The sequence below is a fragment of the Mobula hypostoma genome, chromosome 9 (assembly GCF_963921235.1).
Source record: "Mobula hypostoma chromosome 9, sMobHyp1.1, whole genome shotgun sequence".
NCBI classification, from domain to species: domain Eukaryota; kingdom Metazoa; phylum Chordata; class Chondrichthyes; order Myliobatiformes; family Myliobatidae; genus Mobula; species Mobula hypostoma.
In genome coordinates this window covers 121,555,472-121,579,685 of record NC_086105.1, presented here as the reverse complement: position 1 = coordinate 121,579,685, position 24,214 = coordinate 121,555,472, and the positions used below count along the sequence as shown (strand labels likewise).

Below are 24,214 nucleotides of genomic sequence, written 5' to 3'. Positions count from 1 at the left end.
CTAGATTATTGTAAAATGTGTTACCATAAACTTCAGAATCACCTTCAAGAGCTGGTTGAATACAAAGAGTTTTCAAACCTATTGACTATCATAAGAAAGTGGTGGTGTCAAACCTGTGTGAGTTCAAAGTTCAATATCCAAAAACTAAATATCTAAAGAAAAAGCACAGGAACAGAACATCCTCATTAAGATAACACCAGAAATACAGATTTTCATCTTTTCAGACAGTCTTACGAAAGTGGAGTTGAATTTAGTATTTGGGGTATGATATCACATTAAAGATTTGAAATTAAAACAAGTTGTTTTTGATCTTTAAATAAAATTTGAAAGGAGTTTGAGTAAAGGAGATCAAAACCATGGGATGTATTGAAAAAAACTGTGAAATTCATTTGTACACTCAACGTATAAGCAAGGAGCCAGATGGGATGAGGGATTTAAACATAGGAACAGAAAATGTTATGGACAAAGTTAAGGGACAATTGAACTGGTTTTCCATGCTTAAGGTTGATTACATTTCTATGCATTGCTGCCATCTGCTGGACTGTCTGTGATACTGTTGTTAATGAGTGATATTTTGTCAAGGATGGAAGTTCGAAGGTCAAAGTAAATTTATTCTCAAACCGCATATATTTCACCATATACAACCCTGAGATTCATTTTCTTGTGGGCATACTCAATAAATTCAATAACCATAATAAAATCAATTAAACACCACACCCAACCAGTGTGCAAAAGACAGTAAGCTGTGCAGATACAAAATAATTAAAAGAAATAATAACAAGTAAATACAGCAATAAATATTAAGAACATGAAACGAAGAGTCCTTGAAAGTGTGTCCTTAGGTTGTGGGAACAGTTCAGTGATGGGGAAAGTGAAGATGAGTGAAGTTATCCCCTCTGATGGTTAAGGGATAACTTTGGAGGACAGACACCCTGAGCCAATAGGCTGGTCCTGGACTTATTTCATAATTTACTGGCATAATTTACATATTACTATTTAACTATTTATGGTTTTATTACTATTTATTATTTATGGTACAACTGTAACGAAAACCAATTTCCCCCGGGATCAATAAAGTATTACTATGACTATGACTAATAGCTGTTCCTGAACCTGGTGGTGTGAGTTCTGAGGCTTCTGTTCCTTCTTCCAATGGCAACAGTGGGAAATGAGCCTGACCAGAGTGGTGGGGGTCCCTGATAATGGATGCTGCTTCCCTGCAACAATGCCCTGTGTGGATATGCTAAATGGTGGGGAGGACTTTAGTCCTGATGGACTGGGCAATATCCATAACTTTTTGTAGGATTTTCCATTCAAGGGCATTAGTGTTTCATACCAAGCTGTAATGCAGTCAGAGATCAGAGATCTCAGGTCAGAGACGAGCTATGTAAAGGCAAAGGACAAGAGGAGAATGGAAGTAAAATTGTCAAAATGTTTTTATTTTGGGATGAGAGCAGAAAGCCTAGCTCTCTTTGTACAGCACATCCACCTTGCCCTATTCCATTTGTGATCAACTTCTCCTTTGACCCCACAGAAGAAGCATTTTAATGGGAACAGCCATTTTGTATGTTATGTGGACCCCCTCACCTCATCTTCGCATATGTTACAATGAAGTCTGTATCACTGCCTAGACAGGCATCTGACATCCGAGTAGAATTAAACTTGAGATAATAAGGGTGAACCTGCACCAGGCAACATTAGCAGACAAATATTTAGAGTCTGTGAACAGACCAAATAGTGCTCAAAGTAGCTGTGTATTAATGCAATGCTCTAATTTTTCAAATATATTTTAAATTTTGATAGGGTTGATTTAACCCATTTGGTTCAGAATAGGTGATCTGGTAAAATTGCCACAAAGTACACATTGCTCCATATTGCTGGTTTCTCCTAAACTTAATCAAATGGGGCTTAATTTGTCCAACTTTTTATCATTACCTTAATATAATTTTAATGTTCACTTCCTGCACAGCACACACTATGCTGACATATCCTCGTGACACGGATCTCAAAGGTGTACTGGATTTAAAGAGGTGCTCAATGACAAAGCTTTGGATTCTCAAGGTCTTTGTGCCGCGATATTGATTGGGCTCCAGTGGGACCTGGCTTCTAGGTTATTTCTTTCTGAGACTTTGTTTTTGCCCTACTGAGCATGATTTGGCCTCCAAGGTTATTGTTGGTATCATCAAACTCAGTTTGATTTGGATGTAGGAGGGTGTGGGGGATGATGGGGGCAGTTTTAGTGGTAGAAGCAGTAGATCTTCCTATTGTAGGAGATCGGTACGTCTACAGGCTGTTGTCAACCTTCACCTCTAAGGATCAGGTTGAGGATCGACGACCAATTTTATTCACCATATATATTTACATGTATTAGGGATTTGCTGTGGCTTATTGATCAGGATATGACATGCATGTAAAAACAACAATATTCATCAAAAAGATAAAGAATTATATGGAAATAAAGTTAGAGGTTATAGTATGGATATGGAACAAAATGTTCATGTGCTGATCTAACAGCTTCCCAAATGCTTCCATCACCTCTAACTCAACCACCAGCCCCGGCAGCACATCCCTGATACCCACTATTCTGTGCAAAACGTGCCTCACACATTTGCTTTAAACTTACCCAGTCACCTTTAATGCATGCCCTCTAGTAATAGCCACTTCAACCCTAGGAAGAAGAAATTGGCTGTCTACCCTATCTTTTTGCCGCTCATAATCTTATAAACTTCTGTCCTATCAAGTCTCCCCTCTGCAGATCCAAAGTAAACAAACCTAGTTTGTCCAATCTTTCCTTGTAGTACATGCCCTCTAATCCAAGGAGCATTCCGGTAAAATTCTTCAGTACCCTTTCCGTGGTGTCCACATCCTTCCTAAAGTGGGGATAGCGGAACTGAGTGCAGTATTCTGGTTGCAGCCTAACCAGAGGTTTTTAATGATACAACTTCCTGATTCTTGAACTCAGTGACTCATCTAATAAAGGCAAGAATGCCATACGCATGCTTTATTACCCTGTCAACTTATAAGCCTGCTTTCAGAGAGTGATAGACCTGGAGCCCATGCTCCTGATCCCTTTGTACATCAGCAACTGAGGATCCTGCCATTAACAGTGTACTGTGCCTTTACTACAAGTACCTCAGGTCAAGAATGATGAGTTCGGAGAAAGACATAAAGATACCGAAGGCGCTGGCGTAGAGGGCTATGAACGACATGAAGGAAATCTGGAAGTCGAACCTGACCAGAGGGCTTAAAAAGAGGATTTTCATAGCAGTCATAGAGTCCATTCTCACATACGGATGCAAGACAAGGACACTCACCAACACTATGCGAAAGTCTCCAGATGGTTGCTATACACGAATGCTCTGGATGGCTCTTGACGTGAGTTGGCAATAGCATATGACGAACGTCGAGCTCTATAACAACCTACTGATGCTCACCACTAAAATCGAGGTGAGAAGACTGCAACTAGCGTGGCACTGTCTATGCCACCCTGAGCTACCTGCCAGGCTAGTCATCATATGGGGGCCCAAGCATGGGAGGATGAACCCTGGACACCCTCCCAAGACTATGGTCAACACGCTCCTAGAAGACAGCGGCGTGACTAATGTAGATGAACTGAACACACTGATGAGGAAGAGGGAGAAGTGGAGAGTCCGTCATCGTGCCCGACACTGGCCCCCTAGGCCTGAGTCGGCGTAGTAGTAGTAGTAGTAGTAGTGCCTTTACATTTGATCTCACAAAGTGCAACACCCCAGACTTGCTCAGATCGAACTCTATCTGCCATTTTTCCACCCATATCTGCAACTGAACAAAACCAATTAGAACCTCCACTTCGGGTGCCAAGTTGCTGTAGTGGCCTTAGCAGTGAAGCCCGGATTTCCCATGTGCTTCAGAGCTGATCAGTCTGATACAACCATCACATTTGAAAAGTGATCCAATTACCAACTTTCCGATAAAGTGAATGTATAAAATGATTTTTGTAATGGTAGCACTGCTTTGGTCCATTTTTGGATATTTTGTTGGGATAATTAAGGTATTTTTCTAGTTTTATGCTTAACTGGATACTTGTTCAACTTGGCCATCCATAAACTCGAGGAAGGATTATTTTTGATTCTGATAGTGAAGTTGTTCATTGTACTTTTTCACTGTATTCGAGTCCAGCTTCTTCTCTAGCTGTCTGTGTAGCAATATGCGATGAGTAGCAACGTAATGATTTCAAACAGTTCATTTTATATTTTTATCAAAAATCACAAAATATAATGATTCAACTTTTATTCCTGAACATTTATCTAATGCGTGTTATTTTAGCATTTGCACAGGATACACTGATATAAAGACTGTACAGATAAACCTGCTTTAAATCATCCCATCATCTGATCACTATATCCTCATCAATTGTAGACAACTAGGAGGGACAGTTAAAGATAAACATTCAGTAAAGGCTTCTTGGTATTTTATATCATTAAAGTTCATCTTTTATTTCTTCATCTGTAGCATGTGAATTTTCACGAAGTTTCTGCAAGAACAATTGTAGAGATCAGAATGTTGAGCTGTACTTTCATTCTGTCAGATATTGTAACCAGGACAATTTACCTGAGACTTGAGAGATTCATTTGAGATATTGGTGGGGTCTCTGCTCGAAGTTAGCTGTGATGGTCTTGGTGCAGTCCATGGACAAAGCTATCTGAAAACTCCCTCCTTCTCTACCCAGATTCCTCCCTATCTTTCCCTATCCATCCACTCGTATGCAAGTTGAGGAAGGGGGTACGGAAGCGCTTCCCAACCAATTATATTGCCTTCCTGTACCTGTGTTGATGCCACCACGCGGGGTAGTCTGGCAAATGTGCTCTAGAGGGAGAACTGCCTTGTGGTAGTCTCCTCCTCCACCATGCAGTCACCAAATGCTTATCTGTTTGTAGCACTGATCTTCACCAAGATCCTTGCTGCAACATCTATGCCAGAAAATAATACATTACTGCAATTATTATCTAATCGATATGTGTCAATAAATTTTTTTAAAAACTGTTCCACGACACTTCTCAGAGCTTTAGGAAATCCGAAGTGTGTTGTGGCCAATGAAGTTCTTTTAAACTGTTGTCACTGTTTTTAGGAAATGAAGCAATAAATCAAGGTTCCTCATGAAATAAATATTGGACTCTTTGGTCAAGGGTTAGATATGGGGAAAACTTCATTACCCTTCTAATGGCATCGAATCTCTTGAAAGCAAAGGAGGATATAAAGTTCAGATTCAAATTCATTTAACACATGTGAAATGCGTTGCTTACATTAACAACCAACACAAATAAATAAATATACTGCTGGCAGCCCGCGAGGGTCGGCACAGATTTCCAGCATGCCTATAATGTTCAGCAGAACATGGAACGCAACAACACAGAACATAACAAGCAACAAAACAACGGCAGCAACACAAGCCCCTTTCCTTCCTCCCGCCACCCACACACACAGACAGTCCTCCAACTCCAGGACGGGCTGCCATTCTATATTCATTGAGATACAGTGCAGAATAGGCCCTTCTGGCCCTTTGAGCTACACTGCTCAGCAAACCCCAATCCAACCCTAGCCCAATCTCGGGACAATCTACAATGACCAATTAACTAGTCAGTCTTTGGACTGTGGGAGAAAACCAAAACACCTGGAGGAAACCCCTGTGATCATAGGGAGAACGTGCAAAGACTGGATATACTCAAGCTTCAGGGGCTCAACTTGAGCACTCTATTTTCTGAACTAAAGCAGGTAAATATTTTATTATGAAAATTTGTTAAAATATGTGGGTGTACATATTAAAAAGCAGATTTGTCTCCTAAGATATTGCTAGAAATTCCAGTCTTTAGCATTGTTCTGAAATCAAGTTGTCTGAACTTGTCATGGCTGAACTCTTACCTTTAATTCTTCCTGTTTGTCCAGAAACTGAGATAAGGCTTCCAGAGTATGAGCTCCAGTGTAGTGTACAATCTTTATGAAAATAGGAGGGAAATATCAGCATCAAAAAGCAGATAAAGCAAATATTTGGAAAAGAGACAAAGGATCCTGAAGGTACAAACCTTTTTCTCTGATTCAGCAGGAAAATACTTCACGCTCGGAAACTTCTCAACTATGACAGCAAAATTAACATCATTTGCTGTAATGTCTATCTTAGCAATAATAATATTCTCAGAATAGTTGTACTTCTTCCCCAGCTGTTCCCATATAGAATTAATGTCCTTGCATCTTTGAGACCACGGAGCACCTTAAAGGTTGAGAAAGGAATAAGTCATTATTTAACAATATATCAGATATTGCAAGAGAAATGTTTTACTAATGTGTATAGTTATCACTAGATGCACCTCAGCCTGGAATGGAAACACCAATGCACAAGAATGGAAGAGCCTACAAAAGGTGATGGATGCAGCCCGGTCCATCACAGGAAAACCCTCCCCACCACTGTGCACATCTACATTCAGGAAAACAGCATCCATCATCTGGGAATCCCACCAGCTAGGTCATGCTCTCTTCTCACTGCTGCCATCAGGAAGGTAGTACAGGAGCCTCTGGGCTCACACCACCAGGTTCGAGAACAGTTATTACCTATCAACCATCAGGGTCCTGAACCACTCACTTCTATACTGAACTCAACCTATGGACTCGCTGTCAATGACTCTACAACTCATGTTCTCAATATTATTTATTTACATTATTATTATTGTATTTTGTACAGTTTGTCATATTTTGCAATGTGATTGCTGACAATCTTTGTGTGTAGTTTTTCATTGATCCTTGTATTTTGTTTTACCATGAATGCCTAAAGAAAATGAATCTTGGGTAGTATATAGTGACAGAAACGTACTTTGATAACAAATTTACTTTGAGCTTTATTAACTGTTTCTTCTGCCACTGAAGGGGCTGTTTCTCAACATTGTATGAGTTGGTTACCATAGTGCATTGGTCTCTTCCAGTGGATCAGCTGTTTGAACTCGTGCAGGATTACTCTGCACCTTATGGCCATGTGCTGTGGCCTATTTCCTCAATCAGGCTAATGACTGAGACATTGTTATTAATGCTGCAAATAGAAGCGAAAAAAGATCTATTGTGACATCTGTATCTATCCAGCCACTGGAAATGAGCACTATGGGTAGTGGTGAACACAACATGTTGTTCCATCCCCTTAAGGCAAGTAATTGGATGCTCCTCATGCATATGTTGGTTGTTTAAGATTCAGAGGAGTAACTGATGCCCGATATAGTCATAACCATCAGAAAAGAAGAGGAAGAAATGGTGAAAGTAAATGAATGTTGAGTTGTTTTCAACATTAAGGACTCAGAATAAATTACAGCAGAATAATATTGGACTCCAGGGGACTAAAATTTAACTGCAGTGTGGATACAAAATGTGGACATTGCCAATCTGATTGTTACAAACTCCTACAGATTACCTTTCCATTGAACATATCATGTGTTATATGGTTATCTAAAACTTTCGTGAAGTTTATTTATATTTATATTCTGCAAAGATAATCTGTGAACATCTAAAATATACTTACAAAAGAGGACAAAGACATCCTTTGTCTCATTAAACACAACTTCTTCAAAATTTTTTCCCACTAAAACTTTAACAGGATTCTTATTCCAATCTTCTGGAATTTCTTCGCTGGACTCTTCAGGCTATTGTGTAACGAGCACATATTATTATCATCAGCTAAAACTCAATTTGAAAAGTTAATAAGATACCTCCATCATACTTGTCCTTATTTAACAATCACCTGAAGCCCTTGGAAAGGTGCCAAACTCTTCTTTGCATTGATAATGAGCAGGAGGAAAAATAATTAAGGCTCACAATCACCACCACCCAATCTCCAGGGCAAACGTTTGAGACTGAAGTCTCGTACTTTGCTGTTGCCCTCCCTCAAAAACCTGCCAATAAAGTCCTTTTGAACAATGGATTCAAAATCACAAAAAGAAGGTATGCTGTATACTGTTTTTGGATGCCAAATATAATTTTTTTTGACAAGATAGACAGATTACAAGTAACTTTTGAAACCTGGTCCTGAAATAATACATTTCCACATAAAAAACTGCAACAACGGTTGTTTGTTTCTTGAAAATGAACACCTAAGGTTTATCCAATCATCTCCTACCAGCTATGACTGATCAATTTTCTATAACTTCTCCTTAACCTCCCTCTACTATACAACAGCTTGTTGTCACTGTTCCTTCATAAACTGGTCAATGCCTCCTTCCATTCTACATTATATGGTAGAAATCATAACAAGCAATTTAGGGAACTGTCCATTTCTGAATTAGCAGCTGAATTATGGTTCTACAGGAGAATGTTAAAAATATCATGGACCACACACACATCAAATGAAGAAGTTCTCAGAAGAGCCCAAGCAGTTCGATCATTCATACCAAAAATAAGAGAAAGACAACTCAGATTCCTAGGACACATCATGCGGAAAGATGAACTAGAAAAACTCATACTCTCTGGAAAGATTGAGGGGAGTAAACCTAGAGGAAGACCTCAGTTTATGTACATCAAAAGCATAGCCAGGTGGCTACACGTTGAGGAAATGGAAGTCATCCAAAAAACGAAGGATAGATCTATATGGAAAACCATGGTCACCAAAGTCTGCATCGGATATGGTACCTAGACTGACAGTCCATTTCTATTGTCACACACCTCTAACAGAAATCAATATTAGAATCAATGTTGTAGTACAGTGATACTCTGTAATTGGAGGTGTATGCAGCCTTTCCTTTTGATTAATTCCTGTTTTGGGGATCAGAGTGTTGCTAGCATAGCTGACACTTATTAGCCATTCCTTTGTGTCCTTGAGGAAAAAGTAGAGAGCCACCAGGTTGAACCAGTGCAATCTTTCTGGTAAAGGTGTTCCCACAGTGTATCCATGAAGGAGTTCCAGGATTTAGATCCAGAGACAAAGATAGAAGATTTAATGATTAGTTTTATTTGTCACATGTACATTGAAACATACAGCGAAATGCGTTATTTGCATCAACTACTAACACAGACCAAGATGTGCTGGAGTCAGCCTGCAAGTGTCACTCTACCTTTGGCACCAACATAGCATGCCCACAACTTACTTATCCTAACTTGTCCATCTTTGGAACATGGGAGGAAACTGGAGCACCTGGAGGAACCCCATGTGGTCATGGGGAGAACTTGCAAATTCCTTATAGCTAGCGGTGGGAATAGAACACCTAACATACTGCTGGCACAGGAAAGCATTATGCTAACCATAATGCTACCATGCAGCCCCTTAATTAATTAAGGATCAACAATATATTTTGGAATGATTGTGATATGAGACTCTGAAAGGAACCTGCAGGAAGTGAAGTTCCAGTGCATCCTTGGTAGTACAGATCATGGGATTAGAAGGTACTAATGAAGTAGTCTAGGCAAGTAATTGCAGTGCATGTTGTAGATGATGATGTTGAGAATTAACATTTAGGACAATGGATAGGAAGCCAATCAAAGCAGATTTCCTGAGAGCTGCTGGAACTGCAATTCTTCAAGCAAGTAGAGAGTATTCCACCATACTTCGACTTTTGCCCTGTTGATGGTGGAAAGGCCTTGGACTGTTAGGATAAAAGTCACTCGTCACACAATACCCGTCGTCTGGCATGTTTTGTAGAGATGGTATGACATGGCTTATCCACTTGAGTTTCTTGCCAGTGGTAATCTCCAGGATATGCGTTGAGGCCCACTGCTGGTCAGGGTTTACTATGGATATCATAGAACATAGAAATCTACAGCACATTTCAGACTGTTTGGCCCACAATATTGTGCCGACCGTGTAACCTACTCGAGAAACTGCCTAGAAATACCCTACCGCAGAGCTTTCTATTTTTCTAAGCTCAATGTACCTATTGAAGAGTCTCTAAAAAGACCCCATTTTATCTGAATCCACCACCATTGCCAGCAGTGCATTCCACGCATCCACCACTCTCTATGTAAAAAAAAACTTACCCCTGACTTCCAAGCACCTTAAAACTATGCCCCTTTGTGTTAGCCATCTCAGCCCTGGGGAAAAAGCCTCTGGCTATCCACACAATCAATGTCTCTCATCATCTATCAGGTCACCTCTCATCCTCCATCACCTCAAGGAGAAAAAAACAAATTCACTCAACCTATTCTCAAAAGGCACACTCTCCAATCCAGGTAACATCTTTGTAAATCTCCTCTGCACGCTTGCTATGGTAGTCACATACTCCGTGTAGTGAAATGACCAGAATTGAACACGGTACTCCAAGTGGGGTCTGACCTATCACATCCTAACTGTTTACCTGATACACAAGCCAGGGCAGTACGATATGGAGAGCAAGCTGTTGCCCGTGTAGCAGGCCCTCCTTCTCCATGTAGCTGATGAATCCAAAGGAACAGCAGAGACTTATACAGTTCAGCATCAGTGCCGTTGCAGGAGGTGCCAGCCAGTGTTGAACTCAGCGTAGGACTGCCTTAGGGACTCCAGCCCTGGTCTTTTTTCCCTGTGAGTGGATATAGCTGCAAGGTAGTGGAGATCTGAGATCAGGGTGTTCCTTCTCCTAGATGAGCCCCCATCTGCAGGCTGGTGAGCCCCCGACTGTGGCTGAGGAGCCCCATCTGCACTACGTGACTGGTTTTAAGGCTCCAGTAACCTGCCTTTGGCAGTAGAAATGGTTCCTCTGGGCTTAGTAGCTAAGCCACACATGAAGGCCAGGAGTTGGACTTGGTTGTCAGAGATTTTCTGTGATGCACTCCACTGGGAGCATTTGATAGGTTGTGGGAACTACCGACCCCAGCTATAACAACCTTAATGAACCAATAGGATATTTATGGCGGGGACTTCCGCAACGGTAATTGAATTTCAGGGGTAAGTTGTCAGACTTGGTTTTGGTCCTTAACTGGCATTTTCATTGTGCAGAAGTTCCCTGCCACATACGAGCCGTGCTGTATGTTGTCTCTGTCTTGCTGCTCTATTTGCCGAGCAGCTGTAAATGGAATTGAACTGCATACAATCATCAGCAAATATCCTTTTATCTGACTTTATAATGGAAGGTCAAATGAATAAATAAAATTATGATAACTGGACCCTGCAGCACTTTTCCTGGGGCATATCTTAGCTAACTTCTCCAGGAAACGTCAATTGATTGATCATGATCTGGGAGGTAGTGGATAACCTGTGATTTACTGGGTTATAACCAACACTGGCATCACAGAAAATGTACATTTTTATGATTGTGGGTTCAGACTACTTGGATATTTGATATAATTTAGCTGCTGTTCATTTGTCCTTTTGGAAGTTGCAAGGATGACGAATTGATCACTCAGATGTCAAAGCTGCAGTTTCCTCTTTCAGAAAAACTGTGAGGACCTGCTCTGAATCATCCCAAAGGTGATTTCACAAGCAGGTCAACATTACAGCTTTGTGATATTAAGAATGCAGTTATGAATTGTAGACTGACAGGTCCTTGCAAAGTCTCCAGTTGTTGCCAGAAAGAAACTTGTTCAGTGTTGTTGGCAGCCAAGAAAATTAATTAACATCAGATATGACTGTGGACTTTAACTTGACTTTACCCAGATTATTTGCTAAAGGAGCTTTAAGATAATGAGAAAAAGCATCCACAAAGGGCAGTGATGTTTCATAATGCTAACACAAAAAAAATGACGTTCTGTCTCTCTCTCTTGCTCTCTCCCTTTATCACTCTTTCAGATACACACATGCAGCATTTACACGTACAAACCATATTAAACAATTGCACAGTCAAATACACATGCACACACACATACGTAAATACAGAACATTCATGTTAGATCTTACATTATCAAAATTATACTTATTAAAGATATTAAATGCTTTTAATACGGTAATACTAACACAAACATAATGACATTCTCTGTCTCTGTCTCTCTCTCTCTTAGATACATACATATTTAAATGTTTACATTTGAAAGTCTAGGGGATGCAAGGAGAAGCACCATCTTTGCTTCTGATAATGACCACTTTACATGTTGTGTGGTTATCTTCTATTGACGTTACATTACCTTTTCTTTCCCATCAATGTATGCCTGGCAGAATTTTTCCACTTCTTCAGTTGTGACCTTGTCAGCTTGCATTCTGTATCTCACTGTCTCTGTTATATTAATCATTCGAACAGCAGGTATGTCCAAGTCTCGAATCTGGAAAAATTCTCTGATGCGGCCATTTCTATTTTCATCAGTGTCAACCAAAATAAAGATTATCTGAAGAGTTCAAAAATTAGTGTTGTTGGAATCAAAATATCTGTAAAAGCAGTAGACTATTTAAAGAGCAGAAAAATAGAATTTTCATTTGAAATATATATTTTTGTTAATTATTAATAAAAGAGATTGGTATACAAGCCAGATATGGCTCTGCTGATACCACTCTTTTCCCCATGTCTGAAAATTGTGGGCTCAAGTCTGAGCAGAAGTAACTAACATAGCTGTATTGAGCTAATGTTGCAATGCACAGAAGCCATCATTCAAATGAGGCAATAAACTGACACATATCTGCCCTCTCACAACAGATCTTCTTCCAAGGTTAGGAGAATGCTACCTGGCATCTAGGTCAATGCTTATCCCTCAGTCAATGTCATTACAATGATCTAAATACTATCAAGGTATTGCTATTGGTAACTGTAAGTAATTCACCTTTCATGTTTCCTAAATTATATACAGATGAAGTATCATCAGGATTTTAGTGTCTGTGTTGGTCCTTATGTTGGAATAATATGGAAGATATTTTACAATGTAAATCTTACTTCCAATTACCAATTATTAAATGGATCAAAAATAGCTTACTTGTGCTTATATTCTGATAACCCAGTTGGGTTCCTATGTGAGTAAATTAATTGGATGAACACACACACCAGAATCAGTTAAAACTTCTTAGCGTAATTGAAATTTGTTGAGTTTTTCTACAATCTGCACGAGATAAATACGGTAATTATTTTAGTCCTCATCAAATATTAGCAATTAGAAATTCCGATGGGACATTATATACTAAAGCCTGTTTTTCCTTACTATTTATGCAAGTATATATTAGTTTAAAGTATGTTGGCTTGATAATCACCTTCTCCATGATTTCAATTCAATTGAGCAAGAATCAGTGAGGCTTGGAATCAATGGATTAGCAAAACTGAGAACTTCAAAAGAACCAGTATAAAGATTCCATGGAGTGTTGCATTTTCCCTACCAGGACAGAAAGCCAGCATTTCAAGATCATGTGGTAATGCATGTTCAACTTCAAGATCGCTAAAGATACAGAGTACAGTTGGTGCTCTGATCTGGTAACATAGGCAAGCAACGTAAAGCATATGAATTGGGCGAAGGAGGAGATCACTTAGACCTTCAAGCTTGATCCATTATTTAATGGGATCATGGCTGACTTCATTGTTACTTCATTTCTATCCCCATATACCCAAGGTCCATCTCATTACAGATCAGAAGTCTGTTGACTTGCCACCATAATGTGAAGGGTTAACACTGACCTCTTCTCTCACCTAGAACATCAGGATATTTTTCATGTGTCAAACTTCGAATGCCCTACAAATGATCAAACCAGCTCTAAATTTTACCACAACACAATTCTAGCAGATGCATTATTGTTTGATCAGCACAAATCTAATCATTTTATGACAAGCATTTGGTTAAACTAAACAGTTTCCATTATGTGTCTGGCAATGGTTAGTGATTAAAAAATGCATAACTTGATAATAGATCGTGTCGTGCTGATTATTCAGAAAAAGTGTTTTAACTATAATATCATTAAGCATTTTTGATTGAAATTCTGGGCATAATCTCATCATGTTGACTATAAACAACTTTAAGAGAAATTGGGTGAATAAGAAATGGTTCTTGATAGCCATCTCATTATAAGATCAGAATCAGATGAATGATAAATGATCTGCATTAAATAAATGTGGATTAAATTACAAATGTCAAAAACGTGTATGGCAGTGAGAGAGGGAAACCAGACTGACATTACAGCATAATTATCAAGGCCTCTTGCTCAAAATAGTAAAGATGTTATAATGCTTGAGTCAGTGAAAAGGATAAAATACATTTTAAAGTCTATGTTGATTTAATTTCTGGGCTGCACTACAATCTCAGTGTTAGTTGACTGATTGACACTGAGTGCTATTTTTTAAGCCGTGGTCCATATTTGATTTGAGAATGATTGGAAGAGTAAAAGTATAATAATTATTACAATATCAAGAGTTTTATGACTGTCAGAAAGCTGTGTATTACTGTAGGTGTAAAAGGCAGATTAAATTAAAATACTGGAATCTGAAAGAAAAAAGATGCAAGTAAAACCAAATGTCATGAAATGCATGTTTAAGTAAAAAATAATTAATTAATTATTTGTACTTTTCACTTTAAGTTTGCAGTATGGATTAATTAATTTATTTAAAACAAACAGTAGCACAACAAACCTGGCCCTTGAAGTGAACAGCTGCATCTTTAAAGCCTTCGTGAATCTCATTAAAGTCCTTTGAGGTCTTGTCTGCAAAGAGCAAAAGGTGACTGTCGACGTCAACATCAAAGGTTTTCATAGAATTCTGAAAAATATATTTTAGATATTGAAAAAAAGGCTTAATCTCTCAAAATGGAGCATTTTGAATATATTGCAAACAAAAAATGGCTTTTAGGTACTACTTTGGAGAAAAATTCTAAAATTTTTATGTTAGGAATACGACTTCAAACTTACATATGGACACAGAAGATCTTGGCTACCATGGTTTTATAGTCAGAAATGTAACATAATATAAATATGTTTAATAATTCATATCATTTCATTAATTTCTATGTGGTAATATGGAATAAGAGAATACACCATTTGAATTGAGTGAAATTATGAGGTTCCCAAATAAACAATTAAATTCCCTTCTGAATATATCAATATACAGTATGAAAAGTTTAAAATTGTTAATTATATTTAATTAAGGTACAAATGTACCTGTTGATTATATTCTGTGACTAACTGCAGCTCATTGACTTTGATGAATTTATTAAGAATATTTTTCTCCATTCTATTTTCATCAGTGATTTCATAATCAATACGCCTTTCTTCAAACTACAACCAAAAAGAAAAGCAGAATGTTTAGAAATGATCATCGACTCTTTAACAGCATAAATTACAATAATAGCTTGCCTGACTTTTCACATATTTCACAAACAACAATATGGAAGTATGCGTTTCTATCTCATTCTGTTAACAGAAATTTGTTATATTTCTCCTTAAAAAACTGTTCACATTTTCATCCATTTTCTGCTGTTGGTTACACTTCAGATTGACATGATCAAGTAATCCTATAATTGCCTATAATCCTATAACGTTAAGCAATCAAAAGATACTTGTTACTGACGCAGTTGGTTACGTTCCAGAGGCAACAAATCTGCTGATGCAAAGGACATCAACAGCACCTTTTAGCAGTTAGCAGTGTTTAAATCAAAACCTTATGGTCTCCTTAATTTTATATAACTACTTAAACTTTGAAATCAAAAAACCTATATTAATTTCAAACATTATAGACATAACCATTGATATCAGAGTCATACCTTTCTGAACAGAATGACGGTATCCCTGGTGATGCCATACTTAACAAAATGTTTTGCACTGTTTGTGATACCAAATGGGAGATGAGGAATATCTTGTGCAGTCTCATAAAAAGTTTGAGTGTCATTACCTTTTAGATCCTGCATTGAAATAAATATTTTTATCTAATAACTTCCTATTATAACACAACAGAAAATTTATTGAAAATGTGGAAAACTTCTCTTCATTACATCTTCAAAATGGCAAATTTAAACTTCTGGCACCGAAAGTTGTTATCAGTGATTTATATACATATAAATTATCTGTACCTTGCATGAGAAACTTCAGGATTTTAACTATTTAATGTATGAAGGTGTCTATCTTGATTTTTGTCCTAGATGTTCGAGTTTGAATTTTTTGATATTTTCTATTCTCCAATCCTCTGGAACCTCTCCCATCCCCATTGATGATGCAAGGATCATTGCCAGAGGATCAGCGATCTCCTCCCTTGCCTCCCACAGTAGCCTGGAGTATATCTCGTCCAGTCCCGGTGACTTATCCAACTTGATGCTTTCCAAAAGCTCCAGTACATCCTCTTTCCTAATGTCTATATCCTCATGCTTTCTAATCCATTAAGTCATCCCTACAATCGCCAAGGTCCTTTTCCGTAGTGAACACTGAAGCAAAATATTCTTTAAGTGCATCCGCTACCTCCTCCGGTTCCATGCACTCTTTTCCACTGTCACATTTGATTTGTCCTATTTTCTCATGTCTTATCCTCTTGCCCTTCACATACTTGTAGAATGCCTTGGGGTTTTCCTTAATCCTGCTCACCAAGGCCTTCCCATGGCTCCTTCTGGCTCTCCTAATTTCATTCTTAAGCTCCTTCCTGCTAGCCTTATAATTTTCTGGATCTCTATCATTACCTACTTTTTTGAACCGTTCTTAAGCTTCTCTTTTCTTCTTGACTAGATTTTCTACAGCCTTTGTACACCATGATTCCTGTACCCTACCATCCTTTCCCTGTCTCATTGGAATGTACCTATGCAGAACGCCAAGCAAATATTCCCTGAGTATTTGCCACATTTCTGCCGTACGTTTCCCTGAGAACATCTGCTCCCAATTTATGCTTCCAGGTTCCTGCCTGATAGCTTCATATTTCCCCTAACGCCAATTAAGCGCTTTCCTATCTCGTCTGTTCCTATCCCTCTCCAATGTTATGGTAAAGGAGATAGAATTGTGATCACTATCTCCAAAATGTTCTCCCACTGAGAGACCTGACACCTGACTAGGTTCATTTCCCAATACCAGATCAAGTACAGCCTTTCCTCTTGTAAGCTTATCTACATATTGTGTCTTGAAACCTTCCTCAACACCCTTATAAACTCCAGCCTATCTAAGCCCCTTGCTCTAGGGAGATGCCAATCAATGTTGGGGAAATTAAAATCTCCCATCACGACAACCCTGTTATCCTTTGTTTTGTTTTAGTTTTCACATTCATTGCCTTCTAGGGTTCAGAATTTATTGCTAGTTTTCACTGCTTCAATATTTGCCTTCAGCTCCTCCTGTTTCCCCAACTTCTTGTCTCTTTCCATATTCAGTATACCAATTCACAACAGCCTATATAAATTTGAATAATAAGTTCAAAGTATATTTATTATAAAAGTACATATATGTCACAATATACAACCCTGAGATGAATGTGCTTGCAGGCAATCACATTAAGTACAAGGCACATAACAGAATTAATGAAAGGCCACACACAACAGCACAAACTACAACCAATGTGCAAAGAAAAACAGGAGTCTTTGAAAGTGAGTCCATGGATTGTGGGAACAGTTCAGTGATGGGCGAGTATAGTTATGTCCTCTGTTTCAAGAGCCTGATGGTTGGCTGGTAATAACTGTTTCTGAACCCGGTGATGCAGGTCCTAGCTCCAAAAGTCCTTCAGACATTAACTTCAGCAGCTGTTACATGTTAAAATCTATCTGTGGTTTCAGGAGAGCCTGATGCAGAGTTGCAGTAAAATCGATGTGTCCTGTGAGGAAACTAACCTGAAAACTCACAAAATTATTATTAGTTACAGCATGAATGTGAAGGTTGACAGAGACCATGAATCAGGATATTGAAAATGGAGGAAGATGGAAAATTGTGAAAATAGAAGGCATGAAAACATTAGGTCTGCTTTTTCATCACTTTTCCATGCTAACTTGCTAGGGTATTTTGAGATTTTTTAAAAAGGATGCAGTGTTGGGTCTCTCAGGGGCTGTTGTACATATCCCTGTTTATTGAGGGAGGCAAGAGATGAGATTGCTTGACCAATATTTTCATGTTCTCACAAGTCACAGATATAGTCCCAGAGGACTGGTGAATAGCTAATGTTCAATTATTCAAGAAGGGAATTAGGGAATATCCTGGAGATGATATACCAGTAAGTCTCATGTCAGTGGTGAAGAAGTTACTGGAGAGTATTCATACTGGTAGGAGTTATGAGCATTTGGAAAGTCTTGACCTGATTAGAGACTGTCAGTATGGCTTTGAGTCAGACAAGTTGTATCTTGCTAACTTGAATGAGTTTTTTGAAGAAGTGACAGAAGTGATTGATGAGGGTAGAGCTTTGGATGTTGTACATGAATCTTAGTAAGGTGCTTAACAAGATCCTTCACAGAATGCCCACCCGGAAGATTAAGAAAAATGGGATCCATAGTTAATTGGCCATTTGGATTCAGAATTTACTTGCCCATAAAAGATGTAGGGTAGTGGTCAATGGGACTTACACTGCATAGAAGTCTATGACTGAAATATTCCACAGGGATCTGTACTGGGACCACTGCTGTCTGTGATATATATGCAAGCAGCATGGATGAAAGCATAGAGGAACGGGTTAGTAATTTTGCAGATGATAAGAAGATTGATGATATTGTGCATGGCATAGAAGAGTGCCAAAGGACACAGCAGGATATAGATCAGTTGCAGGTATGGGCAGAGAAATGACATATTGAGATGAACTGGGCCGAATTGTTACGCTTTGTGAGGACAAATGTAAAGACACAGTATACTGTTAATGAAAAGTCCCTTAACAGTGCTGATGTGCAGAGGGAGATTAAGGTCCAAGTCTACAGCTCCATGAAAATGGCTACATGTGTTGATAGGGTGGTAAAGAGGGCATATGGCAAGCTTGCATTTGTTAGTTTAGGAACTGAGTTCAAGATTCAGGAAATTTGTTGCAGCTTTATAAAATTTTAGGTTAGACTATATCCTGAGTACTGCATTCATTTCTGGTTTCCTCGTTATTGGAAAGATGTTGAGGATTTAGAGAGGATGCAGTTAGTTAGTTAGTTAGTTAGTTGTTTATTTATTTGTTTGTTTGTTTGTTTGGGTACAATATGAAATAGGCCCTTACAGCCCTTCAAGCCACGCTGCCCAGCAATCCCCTGATTTAATCCTAGCCTAATCACAGGATGATTTACAATGACCAATGAATCTACCACCCTGTACATCTTCGGACTGTGGAAGGAAACTGGAGCACCCAAACAAACCCACCGGGAAGACGTACAAACTCCTTACAGGCATCAGCGGCAATTGAGCCCGAGCCACCAATACTGTAAGGGGTTGTACTAACCACTCGTCTACCTTGCCACCAGGAAGCTGCTTGGATTAGAGGGCTCCTGCTGTAAGGAGAGGTTAGACAAACTTTGGTTGTCTTCTCTGGAGCGGCTGAGACTGAGGGAGATCTGATAGAGGTTTATGAAATTATGAGAGGCATTGATAGGCAGCCGGTATCGTTTCCCTGGGTTGAACGATCTATTGCCAGGAGGCATGCATTTAATGTAAAGTTTAAAGGAGGTGTGCAGGTCAAGTCTTTTACATATAGAGTGGTGGATACTCGGAAGATCTGCCTGGGGTAGTGGTGAATGTAAATACAATAAGTACATTCAAAAGGATCTTAGATAGGCATATGCAGGAAATGGAAAGGTACGGATTAGAGCAGATTGTTACAGTATTTGATCACTAATGTAATTGGCTCAGCACAACTTTGTGTTGTTCTATTCTATGTAATCAGACTTTAATTATAAGTTTAAGTAATTGTGTTACAATGATGCTTTCAAAGGCATTGGGCTTTGGATAAGGAATCGCCTGGGGGATGGGGTCAGATGGTGGTGGTGGGAATCTAAATATGTGACCCCTGTGAAACCTATAGCCTCCAGTTCATCTTTGTATGTAGTTGTCTGTAGCTGTTAGGTTGATTAATCCTTTAGTATCTGACAAACATTTCTGCAAAAAGCTTAGTGGAGAAGTAGAAAAGGGAATGGATCTCTTCAGCTCTCACTGGGAAATGTGGTGTAACATGGTGCAAGATTCAGGATACAAACCATCCCTCTGATAGTTCAAATCTCTTTAAGGACAATTTGATGATTCCATGTAGGGAAAGTGATCAGGCATTAGCACAAAGCACAACAATGTCTACATGCCCAAAAACCATTAATTTTAAAACTGGATAGAATAATTACCTTAAAGAAACCGACTACCACCACATCCTCAGAGTTAATAAAAGCTTCAATTTGAGACATACTGGTCAGTCGTACGGCACTATCACCAATCCTTCTCTTTAACCAGGTGATAATGGAAACACCTGTTCTTACTCCTGAAAGAAAGGATTTAGACTATGTAGCATTTAATTTTTATGAAAAATCTAATTTCTGCATTTACTTACTGAAATTCATGGCTTGCTAACTCAAGAAAAGAGTATACATTTCTTTTCCTTTTTTATCGGGGCTTATTTTTCATATTTTATCTCTACTGGGGCTTCTTCATGCCATTTAGAATGCCAATGTATTTGTGTACAATACTATAAAATAATGATAACAGCTGGAAACGGTAGCTAAAAATGTCATGTGACTTTTCCTGTGCAGTCCCATACCTTTATAACAGTTCGTTATCAAATTGATATTACATAACCTGCATTAAAAAGGTTAAATTGAATTTGCTGATCTTCCTAACTAATTTCAAATATATAAATTAAACCAAAATGATTGCTTCCAGAAATCCATATTATTAAAACCTGCTTTAAATATTGCTGTGAATAACGAACTCAAATGTAAGCATTGTGTACCATTACAGAACCTTTCAATCTAATTGAAACATGTTTCAAAAATAAATAAAAATGCTGTCCTGACCTAACAGATCTTTTCTGAGTTCTTGTGCTGTGAAGTGCAAATTTACCGTCAACCACATGCACTAATTGCATAAAAACGCAAACATGAGAAAATCTGCAGATGCTGGAAATTCAAGCAACACACACAAAATGCTGGTGAACGCAGCAGACCAGGCAGCATCTCTAGGAAGAGGTACAGTTGACGTCTCAGATTGAGACCCTTCATCAGGACTAACGGAAAAAGAGTTAGTAAGAGATTTGAAAGTGGGAGGGGGAGACCCAACATGATAGGAGAAGACAGGAGGGGGAGGGATGAAGCCAAGAGCTGGGAATTTGATTGGCAAAAGGGACACAAGGCTGGAGGAGGGGGAGGATAATGGGATGGAACGCCTTGGAAGAAAGAAAGGGGGAGGGGAGCACCAGAGGAAGATGGAGAACAGGCAAGGAGTTATTGTGAGAGGGAAAGAGAGAATGAATGAATGAATAAATAAATAAGGGATGGGGTAAGAAGGGGAGGAGGGGCATTAACGGAAGTTAGAGAAATCAATTTTCATGCCATCAGGTTGGAGGTTACCCAGACGGAATATACGGTGTTGTTCCTCCAACCTGACTGTGGCTTTATCTCAATAGTAGAGGAGGCCATGGATTGACATACCAGAATGGGAATGGGATGTGGAATTAAAATGTGTGGCCACTGAGAGATCCTGCTTCCTTTGGTGGACAGAGCGTAGGTGTTCAGCGAAACGATCTCCCAGTCTGCATCAGGTCTTGCCAATATATAAAAGGCCACATCGGGAGCATCGGACACAGTATATCACACCAGCCAACTCATAGGTGAAGTGTCGCCTCACCTGGAAGGACTGTCTGGGGCCCTGAATGGTGGTGAGGGAAGAAGTGTAAGGGCAGGTGTATCACTTGTTCCACTTACAAGGATAAGTGCCAGGAGGGAGATCGGTGGGAAGGGATGGGGGGTGACGAATGGACAAGGGAGTCGCGTAGGGAGCGATCCCTGCAGAAAGCAGAAAATGGGGGGTGGAGGGAAAGATGTGCTTGGTGGTGGGATCCCGTTGGAGGTGGTGGAAGTTATGGAGAATTAAATGTTGGACCTGGAGGCTGGTGGGGTGGTAGGTGAGAACAAGAGGAACCCTATCCCTAGTGGGGTGGCGGGAGGATGGAGTGAGAGCAGATGTGCGTGAAATGGGAGAGATGCATTTGAGAGCAGAGTTGATGGTGGAGAAAGGGAAGCATAAATGCATAACTTGTGTTCTACCCAACTTCCAAAAATTCAGTTCTATTGACTTCAGTGGAGCCATGTTTCAAAAATAGGACAGTGGTATGGAAGAGAGAGAAAAATGTTCATCATTAAATGTACTTTATAGCGCAGAAGCCAACAGAGTTAAAACATTGAGTGAAACAGGTCCACTATGCTAACAGTGTTCCATGAAAGCTTTATCCCATTTCATTTTATCTGATTCCTTCAATACAACTTTCTTTCCTGGCTCACCTATATATTCAGCTACACTCTTAGATTGCTCAGTGCCATTCACCTCAACCACTGCACAAGGTGATGAATACCACAGCCTTAAGTTTCTCCTGAATTCCGTCTTACATTTATTACTAACTCCATTATACGCATGGCTCATGGTTTTGGGTTCCCCGCTTAAATCTACATTTATTTGCTCCTTTGTACTTGCAGTATTTTTTCTGGACTGCACAGTAGATCATTTAATTTCATTCCCCAAGATAACATATTCTCTTTCTTTTAGATGAAGTAATAAAATGTTAAAAAGCTGTTCTGGTGAGTGTACGCAGTACGATAACACCAGCTTGCGTGTTCAACTAACACTATCAAAAGTAATTTAAAATTTAATCAAACTTTTCTTTTACTGTTTGTAAGATTTTGCTGTCTGTAAATTGTTTAACACTCTATCTATCTAATGAGAGAGAATACTTTAGAAAGGAAAATCTTCGAACATGATAAGACATTCAACTTACATCCATTCTAGACGGTTACATCACCTTCTAGTAAGGAGGTGCCATTGGAGAGGATTGGAAAAACTCAGCTAGCTCCATCAATGGCACCAGCCTGCCCATCATGGAGGATATTTTCAGAAGGTGATGCCTAAAAAAAGGCAGAATCCATCATCAAAGACCCCGCCACCCAGGACATGCTCCCTTCACGTTGATGCCATCAAGGACGTACAGAAGCCTGAAAACACACACTCCACATTTTAGGAACAATTTCTTCCACAGATTTCTGAACGGTCCATGAACACAATCTCACTATTTTGCACTCTTTTTGAAATACTTTTTATTTTCTATATCTTCCTTATTGTAACTTATAGTAATGTCTGTGCATTGTACTGCACTGCTGCTGCAACTCAGCAGATTGCATGACACTTGTCACTGATAACAAACCTGATTCTGATTCTTATACCCACGCTCAAGGAGTGACCAAGGTGTTTGTTAAGTGTTACAAGGCAAAGACAAACCAACAGAGAAGAGTGTACTGGGGAGGGCGGGAGGGATAAGTGCCGATAACAACAGTGACCTGTGCAATTTAGTGGGTTCTTCCTGTCTCCTTTCACGAAAAATTTCAAGGTTGGGTAATCTTGAATATTGAATTCTTCTATAAGATCCTTTTCTTCTGATGCATCGACCTTGCCAAGTTTAGCTTCAAAATGTTCATTCTTGAGCACTTTGGCAGCATTCTCATATTCAATCAGTAAAACGTGTGAAGCACCAGACAAAGGGGCATCTGTAACAAGTGAAAAAACAAACATAATGGTACCATATGCTCTGCTGCAAAATCAAATATGCTGTTTTTATTCTCAAAGTTTATTATTCAATCAAATAAACAAGAGCAGCCAGAGTAAGTTTTCCTGCATGAATTATTCCTTTTATTTAATTTTCATCTAGTTACACTAAAGATTTACTTAGAGAGACTTTACAATGAGGTGATAAACTGATCTATTCAATCAAAATGAAAGACAAATATGCTAAATACACACCACAAGTTGGGCAGTATCTGTGGAAAGAGAAACAGAGTTATTATTTCATACCCAAGACTGTTCATCAGAACTGGGAAAGAGAGCAAACAAGTTATTTTTCAGAACCAGGATAGAGAGACATTTTCTATATAAGCAATGTCTGGCCTGTTCCAGTTTAGAATATCTGATTAATATAAGGTTGGTTTGATGTGTTTTCAGGGATGAAATGACCCTTATTTCCCTTGTAACTTTTGTCCAAAGATTCAGCAACAAGCTTTAAAAACTATATAGTCACAGTTTTAATTATCTAATTATTTTAAATGGTTAAGTTTATTAAGTTCCTTAAGTCCAGGGCCAGCACTGTAGCTTAGCAGATAACATAACGTCTTACAGCACCAGCAATTGGGGTTCAATTTCCACTGCTGTATGTTCTCCCTGTGACCGCATGGGTTTCATCGGGTGCTATGGATTCCTCCCACATTCCAAAGAACGTATGTGTTAGGGCTAGTAAGTTATGGGCAT

General features: G+C 39.0%; 1 protein-coding gene across 1 annotated transcript in view; it reads right to left on the bottom strand.

Annotated features, from left to right (window-relative positions):
• Positions 1–4,459: 4,459 nt before the first annotated feature.
• Positions 4,460–24,214, bottom strand: part of LOC134352277 (protein disulfide-isomerase-like) — a 36,294-nt gene continuing 16,539 nt past the window's right edge. Inside the window, exons 3-11 of the mRNA XM_063059567.1 lie at positions 23,254–23,460; positions 20,059–20,192; positions 14,969–15,085; positions 14,445–14,570; positions 12,034–12,231; positions 7,535–7,655; positions 6,060–6,244; positions 5,899–5,970; positions 4,460–4,513 (exon numbers count right to left, since the gene is read on the bottom strand). Of these exons, the coding sequence (XP_062915637.1) occupies positions 4,460–4,513; positions 5,899–5,970; positions 6,060–6,244; positions 7,535–7,655; positions 12,034–12,231; positions 14,445–14,570; positions 14,969–15,085; positions 20,059–20,192; positions 23,254–23,460 (1,214 nt within the window). The remainder of the gene's footprint in view (positions 4,514–5,898; positions 5,971–6,059; positions 6,245–7,534; positions 7,656–12,033; positions 12,232–14,444; positions 14,571–14,968; positions 15,086–20,058; positions 20,193–23,253; positions 23,461–24,214) is intronic.